At 41.4% G+C, this 26,869-nt stretch overlaps 1 protein-coding gene across 3 annotated transcripts; it reads right to left on the bottom strand.

The window, feature by feature from the left end:
- Positions 1-2,160: 2,160 nt before the first annotated feature.
- On the bottom strand, positions 2,161-26,869 carry RESF1 (retroelement silencing factor 1). Of its 3 annotated transcripts, none has more exons than XM_023208959.3 (6): positions 26,749-26,869; positions 25,382-25,472; positions 15,908-16,073; positions 8,852-13,925; positions 7,495-7,578; positions 2,161-2,892 (listed from the first exon to the last, which is right to left on the bottom strand). In XM_023208959.3, exons 4-6 carry the CDS (start codon positions 13,845-13,847, stop codon positions 2,735-2,737), a joined length of 5,238 nt encoding a protein of 1,745 aa, XP_023064727.2. In that variant the 5' UTR covers positions 13,848-13,925; positions 15,908-16,073; positions 25,382-25,472; positions 26,749-26,869; the 3' UTR covers positions 2,161-2,734. The 3 variants fall into 3 exon arrangements, 2 of the variants coding, with proteins under 2 accessions (XP_023064727.2, XP_023064728.2); XM_023208960.3 differs by lacking the exon at positions 26,749-26,869 and adding an exon at positions 26,344-26,667; XR_002731033.3 differs by having other exon boundaries at positions 2,827-2,892; positions 7,495-7,633.

Raw genomic sequence — 26,869 nt, 5'->3', positions numbered from 1 at the left:
AAGGCAGGCAGATCACCTGAGGTGAATCAATCTCTTACTTAGGCATTTAAGCATGATAATATTTACAGTTTTTTACTATTTAAAAAATGAAGTAGGCTGGGCGTGGTGGCTCACGTCTGTAATCCTGGCACTTTGGGAGGCTGAGGCGGGCAGATCACTTGAGGTCAGGAGTTCAAGATCAGCCTGGCCAACATGGTGAAACCCCATCTGTACTAAAAATACTTTAGCAAGGCACTCTGGTGTGTGCCTGTAATCCCAGCTACTTGGGAGGCTGAAGCAGGAGAATTGCTGGAGCCCAGGAGGTGGAAGTTGCTGTGAGTGGAGATCATGCTACTGCACTCCAGCCTGGGCAAAAGAGCGAGACTCCATCTCAAAAAACAAACAACAACAACAAAAATCACCTAGAGATGTATTTCTCAGAACATATCCCTGTCATTAAATGATGCATGACCGCAGTTGTTTCCTAAAGGTTGTTTGTAATATGAAAGCTAAAAGCACAAGAAATTGCAATGTTTCATTAAAATCCATTGGTCTACCTTGTACATAGTTTTTAAATGAAAATTATATATATATACAGCATTAAGATTTTATAAAAACAACCAACATACTCTGGGTGTGGTAGCTCACATCTGTAATCCCAGTACTTTGGGGGTCAAGGCCAAAGGATTGCTTGAGCCCAGGAGTTCAAGACCAGTCTGGGCAACATGGTGGAATCTCATGTCTCCAAAAATGTATGTATTTTAAAATTATGTGCTCAGGGCCGGGTGTGGTGCCTCACATCTGTAATCCCAGCACTTCTGCAGGCTGAGGCAGGCACATCACGAGGTCAGGAGTTCGAGATCAGCCTGACGACCAACATGGTGACACCCCATCTCTACTAAAAATACAAAAATTAGCTGGGTGTGGTTGTGGGGGCCTGTGATCTCAGCTACTAGGCAGGAGAATCCCTGAAGGTTGCAATGAGCCAAGATGGCATCACTGCACTCCAGCCTGGGCAACAGAGCAAGACTCCATCTCAAAAAAACAAACAGGCAGGGAGCAGTGGCTCATGCCTGTAATCCCAGCACTTGGGAGGCTGAGGTGGGCGGATCACCTGAGGTCAGGAGTTCGAGACCAGCCTGGCCAACCTGGTGAAACCCCATCTTTACTAAAAATACAAAAATTAGCTGGGCATGGTGGCAGGCACCTGTAATCCCAGCTACTCTGGGGGCTGAGGCATGAGAATCACTTGAACCTGGGAGGCAGAGGTTGCAGTTAGCCAAGATCGCGCCACTGCACTCCAACCTGGGCAATAGGGCGAGAGTCGATCTCGAAACACAAACAAACAAACAAACATAAAAAATACCCCAAACGTTAACAAACAACAACAAAAAAACCAAAAACAAAATTATGTGCTCACTTTGGCAGCATACACATTAAAACTGGAAGAATACAAAAATTAGCAAATTAAGCAATTTTTTTTTTTTTAAATTAGCCAGGTGTGCTAGCACACTGTAGTCCCAGCTACTGAGGAGGCAGAGGTGGGAAGATTGTTTAAACCCAGGAGCAGTGATTGGAGTAAACCATGATCACACCACAGTACTCTAGCCTTGACAACAGAGTCAGACCCTGTCTCAAAAGAAAAACTCCCACCCTTTTCTAGTAGATAAAGTAAAACTAGAAATAGTTAAATAGTTATATCTTGCCTTCCACACTTCCTTCAAATTTCCTGAACCTAGTAAATTTTTTGTGTTCTCACATGAATGCAATCTAAAAATACATACTGTCACAGCTGCTGTGGCATTTAAATTTTTTTTTTTTTGAGAAGGAGTCTCATTCTGTCGCCCAGGCTGGAGTGTGGTGGTGCAACTTCGGCTCACTGCAAGCCCTGCCTCCCAGGTTCATGCCATTCTTCTGCCTCAGCCTCCCGAGTAGCGGGGACTACAGGCGCCTGCCACCACACCCGACTAATTTTTTGTATTTTCAGTAGAGACGGGGTTTCACCGTGTTAGCCAGGATGGTCTGGATCTTCTGACCTCGTGATCTGCCTGCCTCAGCCTCCCAAAGTGCTGGGATTACAGGCGTGAGCCACCTCGCATTTCAGCTTTTGAAAGCACTTTCCAAAATGCGTCCTTTTAAAGGTAGGAAACCAAAAAGAAACTGAGCTGTGAAGGTTTCAAGTTAGTTTTTTAAAAAATAAATGTTTATTTCAAGTATGAAAAGTAAAGTTTAAACATTGTCCCAAAATTGCGTTCAGTTTCACAAGTATAAAATAAGACTTCCGAAAAACGGTTTACAATTAGTTATAAAACACTTAAGAATATATTTTGACATTCACATCACAGTGGGTATTTTTGAAAAATAAGTTTTGCTAATATAGCTTAAAAACCAAAACATATTTACAGTCCCATTTAAATAAACAAGTCCTTAACTGAGGAACAGTCCTCCCTCAGGATGGGTAGAATTTCAAATTGATTTGTATAAGCACTCCTTTTAAAATAATGGTAAACCTGGCTCAATAAAAAAGAAATTCAAATACCTTATGGTTTCCTCGGTGAATACCATCCATTTCTTACACATGGCTACCCAAAGTTCTCAAGCCATTTTAATTAAGCACTTTCAATGAAATACAAAGAAAATGGGAACCAAACTCTGAGAAATCTTATATCATGCCTTTTCTCATTAGTCAGCAAAATATTTTGAACAGAAAAGGAAAGAAATTTCCCAGTGACAATTACAAAACCACATCTTATAATTATTTCACAGGACTGCTACCAAGGCTTCTGCTTCTCTTCTCCAGGTACATCTGTCTGTAGGTTTGAAACATTTCTTTTGAATCTCTTACTGGGTTTTGTAGCATCTCAAATCCATCTGCACTGAAGCTTCTCTTTGAGAGTCTTGAATTAACATTATCTAAGGGAAATAAAAATTTTACTTACTTTATTTATCTTAATGTTAGCTGTGATCAATATATAATCAAAATTCAGAAGGAAAATATATACTGGTGGGATAAAAAATTAAGGCAAGGAGTTAAGCAAAAGTTTGAGAACCACAGCTCTTCACCTACAGAATTGTAAGTTACATATACATGATATCTTGCCTTTCTTTTGGGGGCTGTTTTCTACTCCTACCTCCTTGCCCCATCTTCATTGCCCTGGGATGTTCTGTTCTACCTTACTCATGGCTCAATAAAATGTATCATTGCATATCATTAATATGAATCATTAATATGAATGTGACTTTTTAAATGGCTATCTAAACTAGCAATACAAAGAGTACAAATACGAGTCAGTCCCAAACAGTACATGTTTTGGTCTCACCATGCATTAGATATTCTAAAACATGTCTATAGTTTCCTGTTTCTTTAGATCATTTCAGTGTTACATTAGCTTCAGTGTCCTTTTTTCATAATGACCCGTCACCTATTGAAAATATGTTGAGGCTGGGTGTGGTGGTTCATGCCTGTAATCCCAGCACTCTGGGAGGCCAAGGAAGGCAGATCACATGAAGCCAGTTCGAGACTAGCCTGGCCAATATGGCAAAACCCTTTTTTTCTAAAAATACAAAAATTAGCTGGGCAGGGGTTGCAGTGAGCCGATATCACACCACTGCACTCCAGCCTGGGCGACAGAGCGACACTGTCTCAAAAAAAAAAAAAAAAAAAAAAGCTGAAAATATATTTAATACATGTAACCTACTAAATATCATAGCCTAGCCTAGCCTACCATAAACATGCTCAGAACACTTACATTAGCCTACAGTTGGACAAAATCTAACACAAAGCCCATTTTGCAAAAAAAAAAAAAAAAAAAAGTTCAATGTCCCATGATTTATTTAATACTATAGTGAAACGAAAATGAATAATGAATAGCGAAAATGAAAAACAGAATTGCTGTATGGGTATGTGAAATACACTTTCTCCTGAATGTGTATCACTTTCATACCATCATAGTCAAGAAATCCTAAGTCAAATCACTGTAAGTCAGGGACTATCTGTACATTTCATTCCTGCTGCAGCTATTTCCTTCTGAATGGGGTCCTGTTTTGTCTTTTTCTATATGTGTGAGTGGAGTATTCTGTCCTGTTAGTTCTTTAGATCGGCTGCAAAGTCTTCCACTTTCTTGTTTGCTTTCTTTCAGAATTAGTAACACTAGTAACATTAGAGGGCCAAGATGGGTCTCTAAGTTGCTTTCCAAGAAATTCTTGTCATTTCCTCTTTACTCTAACTTAGGACTTCAAGTCTGCTGCAACCTTTGCTACCGAATTTAGACATCTGTTTCTCCTGTGGGGATTTTTTTTTTTTTTTTGAGACAGTGTCTTGCCTCTGTTGCCCAGGCTGTAGTGCAGTGCTGCATCAGAGCTTATTGCAGTTTCAACCCCTGGACTCCGGTGATCCTCCTTCTTCAGTCTGCCAAGCAGATGGGACCACAGGTGCACACCACTATGCCAGGCTAATTTTTTAACAAGTTATTTGGAGAGACGGGGACTCCTGATGTTGCTCAAGCTGGTCTCAAACTCCTGGGCTCAAGTCATCCTCCGGTCTTGGCCTCCCAAGTGCTGGGATGACCCTCATGGGCCCCAAACCGTTTCTTTATAGCGGTTTGGGAGTTCATGGCATTTTTCTCTCAGTTCATAGTTGGTTCACTGTTCTCCGGCCTCTTTGTCTAAGGTGTATAATTCACTATTTCCCAGAGATCCCTCCTCCAGAACCAGCTTCCTTCATCCCTAATACGCATTTTAAAAATGCCCATGCGGCCAGGCGCAGTGGCTTATGCCTGTAATCCCAGCACTTTGGCAGGCCGAGGCCGGTGGATCACCTGAAGTCGGAGCTCAAGATCAGCCCGGACAACATGGCGAAACTCTTTCTCTACTAAAAATACAAAAATCAGCCAGGTGTGGTGGTTCACGCTACTCAGTAGGCTGAGGCCGAGGCAGGAGAATCACCTGAACCCAGGAACCGGAGGGAGCAGTGAGCTGAGATTGCACCACTGCACTCCAGCCTAGGCGACACAACAAGACTCTTATCTAAAAAATAAAAAATAAATAAGTAAATAAAAATGCCCATGTAGCAGCACCTGAGATTTTTTTCTTCTCCCTTAGGTCTCACCTATTTGTGTCTTATCATGCTATGACAGAGCTCTATGACTTGTCTCCTGGATTGTCTCACCCAGCTTTGCCTTAGTGTACTCGTGACCTGGCTTGTGTTTTCCTTTCAACATGATTTTGAGTATTTCAGCCTCACATTCACCATGCATTGCTCATCCTGCTGTGCTGTCTGCACATGTCATTCAACTCATGCTTATCTCTGAGCATCCCTGGTCAATCTGTGTATCTGTCTTTTGAGTGTTTTCAGCTTCAGATTCCAAACATGCCTCTCGCTTTCTCTCTGAGATAATAATCATGCCTCTCCTGTTTCCAAGCTTTTTTCTTACTCCAATCTTCGTGCCCATTTGTGTCTTTCTCATTTTTGGCTTTTGTCTTCCAACCTGAGAGGGGCACTGTTTTCCCACTCTCAGGCCTCTCATTGCTCTTCATTCCCTCCTCTTTAGTTATTTGTCCTGTCCTGATTAAGAATGCATTTCTTCGCAGATGCAAGCTACCTGACTTTTTGAGATGGAGTTTCGCTCTGTCACCCAGGATGGAGCGCAGTGGTGCTATCTTAGCTCACTGGAACCTCTGCCTCCAGGGTTCAAGTGATTCTCCTGTCTCAGCCTCCTGAATAGGTGGGATAACAGGCGTGTCCGAACTCCCAACCTCATGCGATCTCCCTGCCTCAGCCTCCCAAAGTGCTGGGATTACAGGCATGAGCCACCTTGCCCGGCCGCTACTCAACTTTTACACGCCTGCTTCTGTGTATGTTTGAAACTTCCTTTTATAAAACGTACTGCTTCTTATTGTTTCTCTTGGTGAGATTCTGCTGCTCTCCATTTTTGAGGCTCTGAACCCCTCTTTGCCTATTTTTTTTGAGACGGAGTCTCGCTCTGTCGCCCAGGCTGGAGTGCAATGGCGACATCTCGGCTCACTGCAAGCTCCGCCTGCTGGGTTCATGCCATTCTCTTGCCTCAGCCTCCCAAGTAACTGGGACTACAGGCGCCCGCCACCACGCTCGGCAGGATTTTTGTATTTTTAGTAGAGACGGGGTTTCACTGTGTTAGCCAGGATGGTCTCAATCTCGTGACCTCATGATTCGCCTGCCTCGGCCTCCCAAAAGTGCCAGGATTACAGGCGTGAGCCACCATGCCTGGCTCCTCTTTGCTGTGTAATGAACCAAAACTAAGACAAAACTCTTGAGCTCTAGCTTTTAGTTCTCAAAGTCAAACCCTAAAAACAAGGTACTAATTAAATCATATACTCGGCTGGACGCAGAGGCTCATGCCTGTAATCCCAGCATTTTGGGAGGCCGAGGTGGGTGGATCACCTGAGTTCAGGAGTTTGAGACCAGCCTGGCCAACACGGTAAAAGAAACGCAGTCTCTACAGTTGTTATACTGTATTGTTTTTTAAGTATCTATTTTTATGGTTGTATTAATTTTTTTTCCCAAATATTTTTGATCCACAATTGTTTGAATCCACAGATAACAGAATATGCAGATATGGAGGGCTGACTATACCTCACCCACAATTAATGGACTTTGAAGAGAGGGGACCAGATTCAAGTCCCTATTCAGTAACTAGCAATGAAACTTAAGTCAGATGATGTAACCTCTCATCTATAAAATGGAAATACCCTTGCCTAAATTGTATTGATGATAAATCAAATTCACATGTAAATAATTGAATCCAGGGTCTGGCAAACTAAGTCAAGCCTGCTGCCTATTTTGGTAGATAAAGTTTAATTAGAGGCCAGGCACGGTGGCTCATGTTTGTAATCCCAGCACTTTGGGAGGCCGAGGCAGGTGGACTACCTGATGTCAGGCTGAGACCAGCCTGGCCAACATGGTGAAACCCCACCTCTATTAAAAATACAAAAATTAGCTGGGCATGGTGGTATGCACCTGCAGTCCCAGCTACTTGGGAAGCTGAGGGAAGAGAATCTCTTGAACCTGGGTGCAGTGAACCAAGATCATGCCACTGCACTCCAGCCTGGGTGACAGAGGGAGACTCTGTCTCAAAATAAAAAATAAAAATAAAATAAAATAAAATAAATAAATAAATAGTATTTGCTTGTATTTGCAAGTATTTCCTTGAAACAACAAAGTCAGGGCAGACACCTTATGACCCAGAAAACCTAAAGTATTTGCTGTCTGGTCCTGTAACAGGTAAAATATGCAAACCTCTTAGCTAACTCATTAAAGTAAGAATTATTTTCCTGTTAAAAGAAAATAAATCTCAGCTTTTCATTCCACAGCATAACAACACAAAAAAGTGTCCTCCTACCACTCAAACACTGAATGACTGAACAAAAAAAAAAATGGATAAAATCATACTTTACAATGGTACCATAACCATAATCCAACTTCCATATACCTGATAGGGAGATAAGTAGAATCAAGATTTAAAAAGATGATGACTTTACCTTTCTCTTGGCTGTCTTTCTGTGTCCTTTTCCTTGTAGCAACACATTTTAACCAGTCTTCTTTTGTACTTTTTATTCCTGAAACTATTTAAATATTCATTTTCAGAACTCTAGATATTGCTAATCATCTCCTTTAGTACTAAAACAAAGGAAAATCATGTAAGCTGAAAATAGATTTTGGAGGGCACTAGATACAACCATATATAACACAACGCTAAATAAAGGACTGGAAAAATGATTTCTCCTATTTGAAACGCTTATCTCAAAATTAAAAAATGAGTTTATCTTTACTATGTAATTATGTTCCCCTCACATGGGCTGAACAGGTTAATACATCTCAAGATATTAAAGGACACGAGATAGAAAGTTACACTGCCCCCACCACTTCCAATGTTCCGATTATATCCTCAAGTTCTACGGATCCAAATGAAAGGACCTACTGAAATCACCAATATTTTACAAAATGAATATATCCCTATCTCCTTTTCCAGGAAAATGTATCCTGTTTATGCTATTGTTTTATGAACCCCAACAAATATAGTCAGAAAAGCAAAGGCTCGTTTCCATTCAAATCCTTCAATTTCCCAATCTAAGTTTCTCAGCACAATGCTTTATATATAATATCCACTACTTCTAAATGTTCCCTTAGTACCACAAATAACTAGTTATCAATTTTCTCCTTCCTTCTTGCACTACGTTGGGAAGTCTACCATTAAGCTACCTAATATTCATAACTGCCAGCTTGGCTTTACAGATTTTAAATTCTAACACTGGACAATACTGCTTTCATGGTTCTTCTATCTTATGAGTAGGCTAGATGTTACCATTTTAACTATAGTGATAACGCAGTCACCAACTGTTTCAAAGAGGACAATTAGTTGACCCATTTCCAAATGAACAAAAAGACTTTAGTATTAATCATTACTTATCCTCTAACATTCAGAAGAAAATTTCAAGTTCACAAGGCTTTCAAATTACAAGTCCAAAGGAGAATTAACAAAACCAAGACTCTTAACGTTATCAGCTACTTGACACTTTTCTGACATGCCCACAAGGAATGTGGAATATTTTTCACAGTACAGCCTTCATGGTACTAACTGAAATATTTCTATCTGGCAAGTTTCATATAGCTTGTCATGACTACCAATGTTCTACAATTTACAGTAAGGTGGCAATAAACATACAACAAATACTGCCCAATGAAACACTGGTTTACCAGGCTAAACAAATACTAGGTAGCGGCATAACACATTGAAGTCTTTCCCAGCAGCCCAGACAGCGTGAGAGGTGCTAGCCCAAATATTGACCTACAACTCTTTACCATGTTGTAGACACCACCAAGAAAATCATACTGGACCTTGCACAGGGGCTTGCTCCTTCCTGGGATGAGGCTTTACATCCTTCTGTTCCTCCACAGAGTTTGTATTCTTTAGTAAGGTATCTGGACATAATTTAAACTCCAGCATGTTTGATTTTTCTGTGTTACCTCTCACAGGCAAAAAGGTCTTATGTTTATTTTCCTGTCTCTTCTCTTTATGAAGCTTCCTGGGTGAACTTTCTAATTTGGTGAGACAAATGCTCTCACGTTCAGTGCATTTAAACGCAACTCTATTCAGATATAATTTATTTTGATCTTTTACTTGGGGAGGCATTTGGCTGAATTGAGCTTCATTGCTTATATTGGTTAATTTCTTGTCTAATTTAGTCTTATCAATCCATATTTTGTCAGGCTGCTTCCCACCAACTTTTTCTTTAACATTCCTTAGAATGTTGTATGTTTTAGACTCCTGAGAATGGTGGATTTTGAGGTTTTTACCATGGCTTGTCACGCCATTTAATGATTCTTTAGAGGTCTGTACACCGCTGCTGTGTTTCTCATTTGATTTCCCACAACTTCCAACCTGCACAGCAAGTTTACTTGGTCTCGTATGTTCAGAATCACATGGTACATTTTTCACACAGGTTTTCTTCGATGCTTTATTACTCATAGCTTCTTTATGCTTCTGCCTTTGTAAATACTCCTTAGGAGTTAGAATTTTACTAAATTTAGATGAACTCGCTTTCGTGTCTACAGACTTAGTATTTGATACTATCTTTTCTTTAACAATGGCTCTTTCGTTTGGGTTTGACAAAGAGTCACCTAATTTGAATGTAGCTCCCACACTTCCTTTCTGTTCTTGTTTATCATGTTTCTTCTTCTTTACTTCCATATCTAATACATTCCCTTGGTCTAACTTCCGTTTTTGTTTGAAGCTAACTGATTTGAATTTCAATTTTATCTTTTCTGGTGATGACAACTGTCCCAAAGAACTATGCTTCTTAAATAGATCTTTATTTGGCAAAAAAGCTGTTTTTGCTTTTAATGGACGTGAGTTCTGTGTTGTATGTTTCTTCTGTTGGGTTTCTTGAGAAGCTTGTTCATAAGATGGTGTCATTTTATTACTAGAGTGAAAGGTTACCTCGTGAAACCTCAGGTTTCTTCTTTTGTGATTTTGCAAGGGATCTAGTTTATCACATTTAGATGAAAACTGACCAGCAGTTAATTCTTGTTCTGTCCTTGGTAAGCTTTTATGTTTTGTTTTGGATGTATCTTTTCTATTGTTGTCTTGTAGTTCAGGAAAATGACTTTTCCCATGTGGAGGAGTTGGAGGAGTCTTTGGATTATTTACAACAAGGCTCTTAAATTGAACAACAGTGACATCTCTATCAGAGGTTCTCTCTCCTTGTTTACAACTGTTGGTCTCCAAAGAACACTGCTCTTTTTGTTTCTCTTCCTCTGAAGTTGAGTTCTTGATGGAATTACACTGACACTGGGGTACTCCTTCGTAAACCATGGAGAGCCATCCCAATGCACAGCAGTGGATATCGTCTTTCTCTGAGTCCGGTACCACAGAATCACGACTTTCCCCTCCTGCAGGTGCCTGGGTAACTACTTCTGTGATGAGTTCTTCTTTCTGAGGTTCTGCCAAGTCCTCTACTACACAGGGTTGATCATCCTGTTCAGGAAATATTTCTTTCATTTGCTCTGAGCTTAATATTGTAATTTGTATTTGATCTGCTGGGTCTTTGGAGTCAGAACTGGTTTTATCAGCAGTTTGATCTTCTGAGGTCTGGTATGCAGTTTGCTGGCCCACAGAACCTTGATGTGTATTCACAGCCTCAATGCCATAAGGAAACTCTTTTAAAAGTTCTGACAGCTGGTCGTGTAGGTATAAGACAGGTGCCTTACCATTGTGAATTTCATTTCTTGCAGGATCTTGGGGAGTATAATTGCCGGATGCATCTATTTCCTGAGGGTAAATATCCTCCTGAATAGCAGCCAACGAGCATGTATCATTAGCTGTGCTTTTTTCAGTGGCATGCTCCACACTACTTTTCTCTAGAATTCCTCTGTTTGTTTCAAGATTGTTACAAGATGACTCTAAGGGTGGCTCTAACTTTGACTGATCACATATTTTATGTGAAACATCTGTGCACTGTACAGGTTTATCTTTCTGAAAACCAAAGTCTTTATTTTCAGGTGTATTATCTAATTGTTTTTCTGGTTCTCTGCTGCCATTCCCTTGCTGATTGGGTACAGAAGGTTTCTGTGGCTCAACCATTTTCAAAGGAAGAGAGCTGAATATCTTTGCTATTTGGGAATTGTAAGAGGTATCACCTTCAACCAGAGAACAAATATTGTCAATCTGTAATACATCACTACTCACAACAGTACTATTCCTTGATTCCTGTGAGGTCTGCTGATCGTTCATAGGAGAATGGATAGCTGACTCTAATTTGTTATGCTTTCCTTGATTGACATTAGGTGTAACTTCTGAATTACCATTTGTTGACTCATTCTGCTTTTCCTTCTGAGTTAGTGGAAAAGTCTTGGTTGATGTTGCTATACTTGCTACTGGTCCACTAACATCGACTTTCAAAGCAGCAGCTGCCTTTGCATTTTCTGCCAATTGATTTTGTAGACTGCAGACACTACCTTCTTTAATAACAGGATACACTGTTTCAGGTAATGCTGCAGGTGTTATTCCTTTGACAGACAATGTTTTGACCTCTGACAGAACTAACGGTGACACTACAGCAATCTGAAGTTCTGTTCCCTTTGTTATATTTATACCTGAAGACTCATAATTGTGCACTACCATCGATAAAGCTGTCTGTTGTGAGGGATTACTTATTTTATTCTGAGAATTGGAATTTCCCACAACCGAACAAGGACTCTTAACGTGGATGTTAGCAGGTTTTGAAATTCCAACTACTGTTGTGTTTGTTCTGAGTTTATCACACTGCTTTTCTTTTGTAGTTTCTGAAGGTTGCTTTTTCCACAAGGAAAGACAGGTTGCTAGCACTTCCATGGAACAGCTGTCACTTTTAGCAGGCATTCCTTTTGTTGAGGATTCTTGTCCACTGCAAAAAGAGTTGTCCAAAACCTTGCCACTTACATTAGAAGTACTTGGAGTTTCCATGGTCTTCAAATTCAGTTGGTTACCAGCCATTTGGGTATTTGGATTCATTTCACAACTGTCTGGTTTAGAATCCTGAATAGTTTGATTAGCTTCTTTTAACACTGTCTTCTGAGTCTTACGTGCCTGTGAAAGCAAAGCGAGAAGTAGCATATTTTCATTTTGAATTTTTGACTTATATTCCTCAGTGGACATGGACTTAGGAACAGAAATTGTTTCACAAACTGCTGGTGAATTCTGCTCAACTTTGGTAACATTTTCTGATGAAAGCCGAGTATTCAACACTGCCTGGGTCATCTCAACAGTTGATGTCTTTGAAGTGAGAACTTTCACATCATGAGACAGGTCTGGCATTGGCCGCTTTTCAGTATAGACAGGATTTGGTAAAACAGAATCAACTTGGTTAAACCTTCTGCAATTGACTTCCCGAATGTCAGAATTCATCATACATTGAGTCTTATTTGTTTCTATAGATTCCACTACCATTGGTGGTTGTCTCTCTGCATTCTCTGGCGTTACTGGAGTTACCTGGGGTCCAGACTGGATTTTGGCAGTTTGTTTTAGAGACAACTTAGAATTCTGAGCTGGTTCACTGTAAGAAGTATTAGTCATTTTAATACAACCTGCTGCCATCAAAAGATCTTTATTGATTTTAATTTTCCTTGCAAGTTCTGAAAACTTCTGTTTTATTTCTACTAATGTTTTAATATCCCTTACTAGCTTTTCTTTTGTGACATTTGTGTCCAGTACTTGATTTGAAGTTGGATTACAAGAGTCCATTTTCTCTTCATTAGTTTGAGCAAGAGTCTGAACACCATCCACAGAAGATCTAATGGGATCATTAAGAGGTTGTTTACTGGTGGTATTTACTTTCAAGTTAGTGAAATTTCCAATTGTGCTGACATTTTCATTAGGGTTTTGCCACTGCTGTTGAAAGCTGCTCCTTATTTCAGATGAGAGCATTTCTCGACTCTGAGGAACTTCTGTAGACAAGTGTTTAGTAACATGCTGAGTACTTTGCAAAGGCTGGCTTATGTATCTACAGTTGTAAGGAGGAGGAGGAGGTCTTTTGTCAGTTTGCGTGGCATACTGCTGTGATGGTACAGCTGCAGTCTGCTTTGATGGTAAAGTTAATACAGAATTTGGAAGCTGACTGTTTTTAACTTGTAATGAAGTACGTGGCATAAAGTTTTGTTTTTGAATGGTAGAATCTTGTAAAAAGCTTTGTGGTGAGTAACGGTACAGCTTTGGAGGTGGTCTGTAATCTGGATAAGTCAGTCCCTTAGATATACACTGTTGTGTCCAATCAACCTGTTGCTCTGAAAAAGACTGGTTAGGTCCCTGATTTCCTTGGTAAGCTACAGGAAATCGTGTAGGATTAGAAGGGATCATTTGCATTTGCATAGAATAGGTATCTGATGTTACCAGTTGACTCTGTAGTGCAGGCATATTGGGTGCATTAGTTCCAAAATCAGTTTGATGAGATACAGTTGCCCCTATATGAGAATGCACAGGATTCCTCATCGGTGAGTTCAACCATACATTTTGTGTAACTCCTGAAGACATCTGCAAATTGTGAGTTAGTTGTTTGGGTCCGTTAACATTTGCATATGTTATTCTTTCTACTGAAGTGTGTGAGGCCACAACTGTCCCATTATGCACATCAGAAACAGAGATTTGTTGAGGATAATTTTGGATATTCAGCAGTGGCTGTGAAACTAGATTTGAATTACTAGGATACATGCATGCTTCTTGATTACTTCCAGGATAGCTGAAAGAACTTTGAGGTGTTGCAGTAATTTGGTTTATCAAAGACTGATGCAAAAAAGGTGGCTGACTTTTAGGATACAGTGATGGTAATGTAGCACTCTTTGGTTTTTCATTCCAATTCATTGTCGGTTTGATACAGTAGCAGTGTATTACAAGTCAGTTATAAGTCAGTTACAAGTCAGTTGTTTGTATGTCAGGAATCTGTAAGAAATAAAGATATTTTATTAAAATGCTGTTTTGCCTAGATAGAATATCTAAGAAAATTAGTAACTGACTGTCCATCCTAATTACTGAATCTTCAGAGTAGCCTCATCTTTAATTTGGGAAGTGGTAGAGCAATAGACACAACAATAAATAAGGCAAGTGTCAATGAAATTTCTAAAGTGTTTAACAGAAATTCATTCCACAAAATAACAGCTAGCTTTCTGTTACATTTAAATGCCAATCATCTTCTGTTTTTAATTTTTTTTTTTTTTTAATTTTTGTTTTTTTTTTTTGAGATGGAGTCTCACTGTCGCCTAGGCTGGAGTGCAGTGGTGCAATCTTGGCTCGCTGCAAGCCTCCTGGGTTTACGTCATTCTCCTGCCTCAGCCTCCCCAAGCAGCTGGCACAACAGGTGTACACCGCCACGCCTGGCTAATTTTTTGTATTTTTAGTAGAGACGGGTTTCACCGTGTTGTTAGCCAGGATGGTCTCAATCTCCTGATCTCATAATCCGCCCTCCTCGGCCTCCCAAAGTGCTGGGATTACAGGCGTGAGCCACCACGCCCGGCCTATTTTTACTTATTTTTAACAGACTCTCTTCTAAGTAATCCATGCTAACTGTATTTTTTTAAAAAGCTAAGATGACAATAAGAATGAGAATTTTTTTAAAAGTTCAAACATATGGCTAAAAAACATTCTCACTGTTCATTCGCAAAGTCTAAACTCCTCAGGGCTATTCAAAGTTACTTTAATGAACTCAGTCAATTTCTGGCATAAGGACGGGTGCTGTGGTTCATGCCTGTAACCTAGCACTTTGGGAGGCAGAGGCAGGTGGATTGCCTGAGGTCGACTGGAATGCTGGAATGCAGGCCAAGCGCGGTGGCTCACACCTATAACCCCAGAACTTTGGGAGGCCGAGGTGGGTGGATCACCTGAGGTCAGGAATTCGAGCCCAGCCTGACCAACCTGGTGAAACCCCGTCTCCACTATATACAAAAAATCAGCCAGGCATAGTGGGTACATGCCCGTAATCCCTGCTACTTGGGAGGTTGAGGCAGGAGAATCACTTGAACCTGGGAGGCAGAGGCTGCAGTGAGCTGAGATTGTGTCACTGCACTCTAGCCTGGGCAACAAGAGTGAAACTCCGTCTCAACAAAAGAAAGTTGGAAAGCCTATACTAGTATCAGACAAAACAGACTAAAACAAAAAATGTTGGCAGAGACAAAAAATGTTGATAAAAAGATGCATTCTATAATGATAAAAGGATCAACCCATCAAGATAACAATTACAAACATATATGCATTGTTGTCTAAAATGAAGGTTGTTGAGGTAGAAAGAATCTGATAAAAGGTTTACTGGAGGCCAGATGTGAGGATCAATCTGGGAAGACATACCAACAGAGTTTGAAGTGTTCTGGAGTCCGCTACAAGTTGGAAGGCTTTCATAGGAAACTTTAGGAGAAGGGAGGGAGACTCCTAATACTCAAATTGTCGTTTTTCGTTGGAGGATACAATACTGAGGTTATAATCATTGGCTACTGATTGCAACATATAGGCTAAAATGTCTATGTGCAAGAAAACTTGCATCAATAAAACCTGATCATTTACAAATAAAAGCAGCACCCTTTTGAGTGTTAGGTTATGTATTGATCAGAATATCAATTTGAGGAATGCATAAGATTCTTTACTCAAGGACAGGATGTCACCACCTTGTATCACAAGACCTCCCCAAAGCAGGTTAATCTGGAAGCCTGTTTACTTAAAACTGTCAAATGTGATCTGTAGGTTATTAATACCTAAGACAGCATCAAAATACAAGAAGCAAAAACCACAATTCACCAATCAGAGTGGAAGACTTCAATTCCCTACTTTCAATAATGAATAGAACAAATAGGCAGATAATCAACAAGGAAGTAGATGTCTTAAATTCCCACCCACATTCCCTTCCAGTGAGGGTGAAAGAAAAAGGCCCAGAGTACCTCAACATGTAGGTGGGTGACTAATTGTCCATTAGTTGACTTCTAGGTATAATTCTGCTTCTCTTCTGCAGATTACTGCGGATTGAATCCAATAGTACAAGTATTCTTGGAAGTTGTGAATTGCAAAAATTAATTTGTGAATCAGGAAATAATTAGAAGTAAATAGCTGCAAGAAAGCATAAATATAATTATGGATGTGGATTTTCATATCAAAGATCTCACTAAGATTAACAATATCTGTGAAAATTTAAAAATACTCTATATCCACACAATGCACATAACTGAAAAGCTGTTAACCCAGCAGCTTCCTTTATTTGTAAATTGGGCTTACTACAGAAAATTACAAAGCAAAAAATAATCTAAATAATACCTATAAGGAATAACCATATACTATCCATGTTAAACACACATGCACAAGCACACATACACATGAATAGAAAGAACTATAAGAAAATAGACCTAGGCTGGGCACAGTGGCTCACGCCTGTAATCCCAAAACTTTGGGAGGCCAAGGCGGGCAGATTACTTGAGCTCAAGTTCGAGACTAGCCTGGGCAACATTGCGGTAGTGCAAGCCTGTATTCTCAGCTACTTGGGGGGCTGAGGCATAGGTTGAACCCAGGAGGTTGAAGCTGTGGTGAGCGGGAATCATGCCACTGCACTCCAGACTGCGACAGAGCAAGAAATGTCTCAAAAACAAAAAACCAACCAAACCAGAAAATGAACCTAATACTGTGCATATGGCATGGTGGCCAGGTCTGCTGTAGGTCAGATAAAATAGCAAAAAATACAATATGGAAGTATAAACGGAGTCACAGCAAGAATTTGTTTGTTTTTTTTTTGAGACAGGGTCTCACTATGTCACCCAGGCTAGAGTGTAATGGCATGATCTCAGCTCACTGCAACTTTGACTCCTTGGCTCAAACTATTCTCTCACCACAGCTTCCCAAGTAGCTGGGACTACAGGTGAATGCCACCGTGCGGCTAATTTTTTTTTTGTAGAGATGAGGTTTCTCCCTGTTGCCTAGGCTGGTCTTGAACTCCTGAACTCAAGTGATCCACCCACCTCAGCCTAAGAATTGTTTTATATATAGGGGTTACCACTGGCCAGGTGTGGTGGCTCACACCTATAATCTCAGCATGCTGAGAGGCTGAGGCAGAGTCCAGCAGTTCAAAACCAGCATGGGCAATACAGTAAGACCCAGTCTCTCCCAGTCTCTAAAAATAAAAATAAAAATCGAAACATTAGCTAGGTGTGGTGGTGCATGCCTATAGTCCCAGCTACTTGGGAGGCTGAGGTGGAAGGATTACTTGAGCATGGGAAGTCGAGAGTGCAGTGGGCTATGGTAGTGCCACTGTACTCCAGCCTGGATGACACAGCAAGATCTGTCTCAAAAAAGGAAAAGTGGGTTGACAATTTATTAATTTATTAAAGGTAAAAGCAACATTATTTAGAGTAAATCAAAGTACTATTAACAGCCAATACAACAGGCATAAAAAAGTCTTTCAGGCCAACCCAAAAGACACATGCCATCTAGATAATGTCTAGCAGCTTTCAGTGTTTTCTGAATAAACAAACATTACCTGAACACCACATTAAAGAGAAGTCCTAATGTAAACTTCTAAATGGGAAAAAGTCCTGACCCCTTCTGTTTCCTTTTCTATCTATGCCAACCACACACAGCATGATTTCATCTGTAAGCATTCCAGTACCTAAAACACACAGGACTTAAAAAATATATAATATACATTGAAATACTATTCTCATACCTAAAATATGTAAATTTGCTGTGTTATTTTAAATTGAAAATTTCCTTTATGGCTTTGTAAGTTCCATCTCTTATGTTCCACAAAGCAAAGTTTATTTGAAGAGTATCCACTGACATGGTTAAATTGAGAAGTCTATTTTCCATTGAAAACCTGATTTGCAATATAAGCATTAGAAAAATGAGAGATACCTCTAGAAAGTTAACAAAACCACCACTACTAACAATACTAACAATTCAGTGTAAAAAGCCACTTTTCAGGAATTCCAAATGTAACACAATTTATTCAACCTGTACTAGCTCTAGCTTTCTGTATCCTTATTCATAGAAAAAATTAGCCTATCAGTCCTTAAATAGGCTTTCTAGAATCCATTTTTCTAAGCCCAGATGGTCCTGGACCACAATGCAATGGTATGACTGAATAATTTTGACTTTACAATGATGCAAAAGTGATACAGGCATTCAGTAGAAATTGTACTTTGAATTTCGATCTTTTCCCAGGCCTGTGATAGGCAGTATGATATTCCTTCACGCTGAGTGGTGGTAGCAAGCCACAGTACCCAGTCAGTCACGTGATCACGAGCATTAACAATCAACACAGGCCGGGCGCGGTGGCTCAAGCCTGTAATCCCAGCACTTTGGGAGGCCGAGACGGGCGGATCACGAGGTCAGGAGATCGAGACCATCCTGGCTAATACGGTGAAACCCCGTCTCTAATAGAAAATACAAAAAACTAGCCGGGCGACGAGGCGGGCGCCTGTAGTCCCAGCTACTCGGGAGGCTGAGACAGGAGAATGGCGTGAACCCGGGAGGCGGAGCTTGCAGTGAGCCGAGATCTGGCCACTGCACTCCAGCCTGGGCGGCAGAGCAAGACTCCGTCTCAAAAAAAAAAAAAAACAAAAAAAAAAATCAACACACAAAAAAAATCCCTCCTGCGGAGGCACGCTGGTGTTTTGGCGGGGGTGGGGGCGGGGGCTGCCCCTCCCACAGCGCGTTAAAACAAAACAAAAACGATCAATGGTGTACTGTGCTAGCTAAGTTTTTTTGGATGTTGTGTTTTCCCATCCCATCGTGTGTATAAAACCCCATTTTTGACTTTATTTTCTACTTAATATGGGTTATTGAGATGTAACTCCATCATAAGCTGAAGTACATCTGTACTATTATAAACAACTAACTTTTGAACATCTGTATGTAAAGAACTATGTGGAATGCTTTATATACTTTATCTCATTTAAATGTTACAACAAATTAACAAAGACTTGCAATCGTCCCTCTACAGCACAGTGGTTAGAAGGGGCAGAACAGTTCTCTACGCTTCTGTAAGTGCAGTCAGCAAAAGGCCGAATGGATTCATATATTACTAAGTCCAACAGCAAAATCAAGATCAGTATCCTCAGCCCCACAGGATGACACCAAGTCAGATGAGAACACCAAACTGTGGCCATTTTATAGCCAGCAACTATACCTCCCAAGGTGGTAAAGTCCTGTGCTCAATTGAAACCAAGGAAGCAGATGAGAAACAGCTTTGTGACTGTTTCTCACGGGGCTGCTTTTCTCTCACTTTGTTCTTGGAGGACCTGCAGGGTGTCCGGCCAGAATATGGGTCAGCCTGTGATTAAGCCTAAGCTTTGCCTCCATGGTCTATGAGAAAAGCAAGTCATCAGGGTACCATGGTGAAGCTGTTCACCTACAACTCTGCCTTCCCATCTTTCATGTATCCAGCTACAAACTCTATTCAGAACCACAGGCCATCGATCAGATACCCTAATCCATTGTACTTTGTCTTAAGCAACAATGGATTAAAAAGTGCCTGCAATGGTGATTCCCAGCAGGATGATCACACCTATTGTGGAGGACATACCGCAACGTTCGCCATGCAGCGCCAACTAAATATATCCCAACTACAAAGCTTCACCAGTGAGAGTGACAGGGCTTTCTCCCTTAAAAAGGAAGAAATAAATTGCTCTACTTTTTCTGACTCATTAACACAGGTACAGCATGAAGTGCTGGCAATCACATCTATCTTGACTGGCCAGCAGGAAGTTCAGACCAATGCAACAGACTATCATCATTCAGGCTAGAATATTGACACTAGTCTGTTGTGCCTCCAGAGCAGAGATGCCACAGACAAATTTTAGATCATGTTTTATATTGTATTATTCCCTAAAATGGGAATTAAAGACAATAGAGAATACATGAAGTGGAAGCCACTTACCCCACCAGAATTCTGCCAAGTAATTCATTTTGGAGCCCTCTGGATACCCACACCTCAAGGAAACATCTACTAGATCAAGCTTGTCCAATCTGCGGCCCATGGGCAGCATGCAGCCCAAGACGGCTTTGAATCAGGCCCAACACAGATTTATAAACATTCTTAAAACATAGAGAATTTTTTTTGCAATTTTTTTTAAAGCTCATCATCTACTGTTAGTGTATTTTATGTGTGGCTCCAGACAATTCCTCTTCCAAAGTGGCCTAGGGAAGCCAAAAGATTGGACACACGGTGTACTAGAGGTCTGGTGATCTTAAATATCTGAAAAGTGCTGATAAGTACCCCCAAGTACACATGACACATCAGTGTGTGGCAGGCGGGTACAAACCATATTAAGACAATACTGTGTTGAGGTAAAAACCGTATTCGAAATATAAGTATCACTTCCTTTTTTTATTTTTATTTTTATTTTTTTTGAGACAAAGTATCATTGTCACCAGGCTAGAGTGCAGTAGTGATCTTGGCTCATTGCAACCTCCACCTCCTGGCTTTAAGCGATTCTCCTGCCTCAACCTCCCCAGTAGCTGGGATTACAGGTAGCGCCACCACACCCAGCTAATTTTTGTATTTTTAGTAGAGATGGTGTTTCACTATGTTGGCTAGGAAGTATTGCTTCTTATAATAGGAGTAAGCCAATTTTCGGCCACTGAAGATAGACAAAAGGCCTTCAGTGGAACAGAAGAGTTCCTCTAAAGCATGCAGTTGAGGGTAGTTGTCCAGGTTCTTGGCATCTTAAAGAATTGAACAAACTACACAAGCAAGGCAGCCAAAGCAGAGATTTATTTTAAAGTAGAGTACACTCCACAGGGTGGGAACAGATGCAGCAAGTGGCTCAAGACAGTCAGTTACAGAATTTTCTGCGGTTTAAATACTCTCTAGAGGTTTCCCATTGATTCACTTTATGTAAGCCACTAGTCTGATTGGTTGTGGGAGGGGACCAATCAGAGGTACTTTCATTTTCTGACTGCCACTCAGCAACTTCCACGCAGAAAATGGAGGGGTTGAAAAGGGAGTAGTCGGCAGGGAGCAGTGGCTCATGCCTGTAATTCCAGCACTTTGAGAGGCAGAGGCACGCTGATCACTTGAGGTCAGGAATTCGACACCAGCCTGGCCAACATGGTGAAACCTCGCCTCTACCATAAATACAAAAATTGGCGCGGAGTGGTGGCGAGTGCCTGTAATCCTAGCTACTTTAGAGGCTGAGGCAGAAGAATCGGAGGCGGGGGTTGCAGTGAGCCAAGATCACACCACTGCACTCCATCCTGGGCAACAGGGTGAGACTCCGTCTTAAAAACGAACAAAAAAAAAAAAAAACAAAACGACAAAACTACAATAAATAAGACCATATAGTACTGACACAGGACAGGCATTGATCAATGGAATAGAACCTAGAACCCAGAAGTAAACCTTCACACTTATGGTCCCTAGTAAGGAATGAGAAGAATCCAGGATATCTTAAAAACTTACAACTTGACAATCCAAAGACAACACAAATTTAAGGCCAAAGGTTTTGAATAGATACTTCTCCAAAGAAATCAATATGCACATACAAAGATGCTTTAACATCACTAATCATCAGGGAAATGCAAATCACAATCACAATGAGCGACCACTTCGGCTCACTTTAACGGCTATAAAAGTTAACTATAGATGTAGACAAATGAGGACTCTAAAACACTGCTTTATAAAATGGTGCATGTCTATTCACAATAGCAAAGACCCAGAATCAACCTAAATGCCCATCAATGGTAAACTGGATAAAGAAAACAGTACACATACACTAGGGAATACTATTCAGCCATAAAAAAAGAATGAGATCATGTCCTTTGTAGGTGCTTGGAGCTGGAGGACATTATCCTTAGCAAACTAACACAGGAAACCAAATATTGCATGCTTTCACATAAGTGGGAGCTAAATGATGAGAACACATGGACATGTAGAGGGGACTAACACACTGGGACCTACAGGCGGGTGAAGGGTGGGAGAAGGGGGAGGATTCACAAAAAACACCTAATTGGGTACTAGGCTTAATACCTGGGTGATGAAATAATCTGTACAACAAACTCCCATGACACAACTTTACCTATATAATAAACCTACACACTTACCCCCAAACGTAAAACAGAAGTTAAATAAAAATAAAAATAAAACGGTAAATCTACTTTGGATAACAGTCTGGCAGTTCCTCAAAATGTTAAACAGTTATCATAACCGAGGAATTCCACTCCTAGGTATTTACCCAAAAGAATTGAAAACACACATCTACATAAACATATGAATGATCATAGCTGCACTATTCATAGTAGCCAAGAGTGAAAACATGTCAAAGGTCTGTTAACTGACGGAAGAATAAGCAAAAGTGGCATATCCATACAATGGAATATTTGGCAATAAAAACGAATGAAGTAACATACATGTGTTAACATAAATGAGCCTTGAAAACATGCTGGGGAAAACCACATCACACCACATATTATGACTTTAGTTACGTGAAATGTTAGAATACGCAAACCTATGAAAATAGATTAATGGTTACCTGGGGAAAGGTGCATTGGAGAAAATGGGGAGTTACCACTATTGAGTATGGAGGTATTTTGGGGGTCAATAAAATGTTCTTAAATTGATAGTGGTGATGGGTACACAATTCTGAATATACTAAAAACCACTGAAACTGTACACTGGGTGTAAATGGGTGAATCAATGGCTTATAAATTTTATCTCTAACTACAGTTACAAAAGGCATGCTCTGAACAACTTGAAGCTGCTTGCATATGTATCTGGAGATGTCAGGGCTGCCCAGTGCAGAGATGGTCTGCCTGAGAACCAAGGCAGAGGATAGCAGAGCTCAAAGATACAGTGTCCCAAATCTTTAAAACTTTCCTTCAGATTTAGAGCCTGGATCTATCAAAACCCAAAGGTTCTGATCCGTGAACTTTTTTTTTTTTTTTTTGAGACAGTCTCGCTCTGTCGCCCAGGCTGTAGTGCAGTGGTCAGTGGTGTGATCTCAGCTCACTGCAACTTCCCCCTCCTGGGTTCAAGTGATTCTCCTGTCTCAGCCTCCTGAGTAGCTGGAACTATAGGCACATGCCACCAGACCCAGCTAATTTTGGGGTTTCACCTTGTTAGCCAGGATGGTCTCAATTTCCTCACGTCATGATCCACCTGCCTTGGCCTCCCAAAGTGCTGGGATTACAGGCATGAGCCACTGCAACTGGCCCATGAACTTTATTTTCTGAGACAGTCTCACTCTGTCACCGGAGCTAGAGTACAGTGGTGCAATCTCGGCTCACTGCAACCTCTGCCTCCCGGGTAGCTGGGATTACAGGCATGTGCCATCACACCAAGCTAATTTTTTGTACTTTTAGTAGAGATGGGGTTTCACCATGTTGGCCAGGCTGGTCTCCAACTCCTGACCTCAGGTGATCTGCCCACCTTGGCCTCCCAAAGTGCTGGGATTACAGGTGTGAGCCACCACGCCCGGCCCTGCTCCATGAACTTCAAAAGTATGTCATCTAATGAATTCTCCTTTGGGGCTTGGAAAATAATAATCCCCTTATGGTTTCTGTTTCTTGAAACTTAACTGGACAATACAATTTCTTTTAATACACTTTGTCATTTTAATCACAAGACTTTATTTACAAACGAAACCTTGTAATTTGATACATCAAAAGAATCTAAGTTAGTCATTAATCTTTGCGATCATGAAAACCAGGAGCATAAAATGTATAGTTCCAATCTCACTTGAGATACTTACCTCAACAGCCTCCAACTTTGCTCTTCACGTACAAGTACACTTAAGGTATTAGGAATAGTATAAGTATTGCATAGTTGCCACCCAACAAAGCATTTAGAATTCCTCAAGGTCCAAGATTCTTTCTTCACAACCTCCTTCCAAAGTGAATGTTAACTTGCGTATCTATAGCCAGGGTTAGTCGACTGTTCTCCTGGACTTATCTCAAAATGAATATACTCACTGTCTGTTTTACATAATAGAGTGTGCCTCTAATGGGGAAGGGAGGGAGGCCTGATTAGATTCTTGAAATTCACCTTCATAAATACCTTTTTTTTTTTTTTAAAGACAGAGTCTTGCTCTGTTGCCCAGGCCCACAGTGCGACGGGGTGACCTCAGGTCACTGCAACCTCTGCCTCCCGGGTTCAGCCACTCGAGTAGCTAGGATTACAGGCGTGTGCCACCACGCCTGACTCATTTTCGTATTATTAGTAGAGACAGGGTTTCGCCATGTTGGCCAACTTGAGTCCAGGGCTGGTCTCGAACTCCTGGCCTCAAGTTATCTGCCCGCCCCAGCCCTTAAAGTGCTGGCATTGTAGACAGAGCCACCACACCTGGCCTACAAATAAGTTTTAAGCAACATTAAATCAATTCCCTAAGCATTTGAGCTCCAACTATCTCCAAGACACTGATAATCTAGGAGGGAAGAAAGATTCCTGTACAATCAGAGATAATGTAGAAGAACAAAGCTTTGGGGCAAGTTTGTCCTGCCTAGGAATTCAGTGGAGGCATTTTTTATTTCAAACAACACTGCAGGTAAATCCAGATGTGGACCAGTAAGTGACGGATACTTTCTAACAAAACAGACCTACGAAAAAGAGAATCTAAGAGGATCTCCAGTGATGGGTTTAATCAACAAAAAGCTCATGAAGTTAGAGCTTAAATGAACCAGCTGAATTTCTGCTAAGACAGCATTACATGTCCCAGGCCACAAAATCTATTTCCTCTAACATGACAATAGCTAACATTTATTGGGCACTCACCATGTTTCAAGAGCTGTTTAACTGTGATATGCGTGAAACTCCTGTAACTCTACCATAACAATCCTATGACATTAGTACTTTTCCCCATTTTATAGATGAGAAAACAGGCAGAGGTTTATTTTTCCAGGGTTGTACAGATACTGCTGAGTGCCACAGCCAAGATCTGAACCAAAGCAGTGTGGTTACAGGGACCATGATCTTTATCACTAGGTGAGACTTCCTAAGACATTTTGTGGTTACAGATGAAAGCCCTGGACATGCCCACTTTGGCTGTACAGGATGCATCCTTCCAGAGTGGTGCTCTGTGCCACATTCCCCTATGTGCCACCAACAGTAATAAAATATAATAAAAACAATCAAAGAAACACAGCACAGACAGAAGCAGACCTTTGCCCAGGTAACTTCTACTACAATTACCTTACCACAGACCTCTTTGCTATTGCGCTAAGATTAATAACTGATTTTTCAGTACTATGCCGACAACATTTCTTCTTCTCAAGCTTTGTTGTCAAATCCATTGAGTCCCACAGTTTAATTTTTAACCAATGTTGATTCACTGAACTAGTAATTTTAATTCGGTAACAGGTAAATTACTCCATAGTTACGTGTGAATAACTGCCTGGTTAAATCAGGGTGGGTTTATTAGAGGTGATATACTTACCGTTAAGCACAATTTTAGTCTTTAATTATTACGTTCCCATTTCACTCCAAACACATCGGTTCCCCTCCACACAGTATTTACTTCTTTGGTCCTAGGGACAACAAGAAACGTTTTACAATAAAAGAGGACATGCTAATGTGTTTACTAGATATGACACTGCTGTGCAAAACTGTTTTCTTTTAAGGCTGCACAGAAAGCATGCTAACTTTACTGAATTCTTATTAAGTGTCCTAAGTAACAAATAGAAACTAGGTCTAGCCTGAAAATACCATTCACTTAAGTCAGAATCTATGTGCGCTCCTCTAGGTCGGCTACTGTAGTATCATTGCAAAACAGTAACACTTTATCTCTGCACTTGTCTTTATTGGATTACTGTTAAATAGAAAAAAATCCGACTGCACAGGGAAAAAAATCTAAAACCTTAACATACATGCACATTAACAATGAATGAAACATGATTAAAGCTAACACATTTAGCAGAAAAATACAATCTCCAAACAAGCTCTGCGGCCCGCCTACTGAGATGCATCGGCCCCCCCACAAAACGAAAACGCGCCTCAAGCTCATACACATCCTTGTCTTAAGACGGTTACGCACTCGATGTACTACAAATTGTTTCCACGGAAATTATTCCCCGAAGGTTTGCTGCTAAACTCAGGACCCTAAGGACGTTTGCTTAGGGAATTCGTGTCCCTCGAGAACACCTAAGATGGATACGCGTTTGTGCATTTAAAAATGCCTCAAGGAACTAACTATTGCAGAGGAACAGAAAGCATCGCCGGCGCAGAAGCGTTCGCGGACCACTTGGAGACAGATGCCAGTACAGCAATTCTGTTCCAGGAGGCTTCGACTTAAGAGGGCAGGGGAGGAGGAGAACGCTCGGGAAATAGGAAAACAAAGATTTTTTTTTTCCACTCCAGTGACAGGAAAGCCTTAAAAACATAAGCAGCTCTCATACCCACCCGCCTCACCAGCCGCGCCTCGCAGTTCAACAAAACGCGTCCTCGCCCTCGCCACTCGCGACCTCTACCGCGCAGAGCTAGGCAATGAGGGAAAACAGCCAGCGAGGCCCGCCCTCCGGTGCAAGGCTCGGCGTCCGCAGAGGCCCAGGGCCGACCCCAGTACGGCGGGCAGAAGCGAGCGCGGCGGCCGAGCCCAGCTCCGAGCGGCGGACGGCGGGACGCGCGAGCCGGCGGGTCCCGAGGCCCGTGTTCCGGGGCCGCCTGCGACTGCGTTCTCGTCGCAGAACAAAAGCGCTCCGCGCCGCGCGCCGGCCCCGGCCGTGAGCGCCTCTGGCTCCCGCCCCCCGCCCCGCCCGCACCCCGGAAGGCGAAGGAGGGACCTCGGGGTGCTCGCCTAACACTTACCGACAAGGGAAAAGGACCACCCCACCAAGCAGGGGTAAAGCCGGCGGCCTCCCGGGCCCCAGAGTTTAAGTCAAGTGGGGTCCGCCTCCAGGGGCGGGTCGAGGAGCCAGGCCCAGGATCC

This window comes from Piliocolobus tephrosceles, chromosome 10 (assembly GCF_002776525.5).
Source record: "Piliocolobus tephrosceles isolate RC106 chromosome 10, ASM277652v3, whole genome shotgun sequence".
Taxonomy (NCBI): Eukaryota; Metazoa; Chordata; class Mammalia; order Primates; family Cercopithecidae; genus Piliocolobus; species Piliocolobus tephrosceles.
The sequence above is the reverse complement of the archived record's forward strand: the minus strand, read 5'-3'. Positions and strand labels throughout refer to the sequence as shown.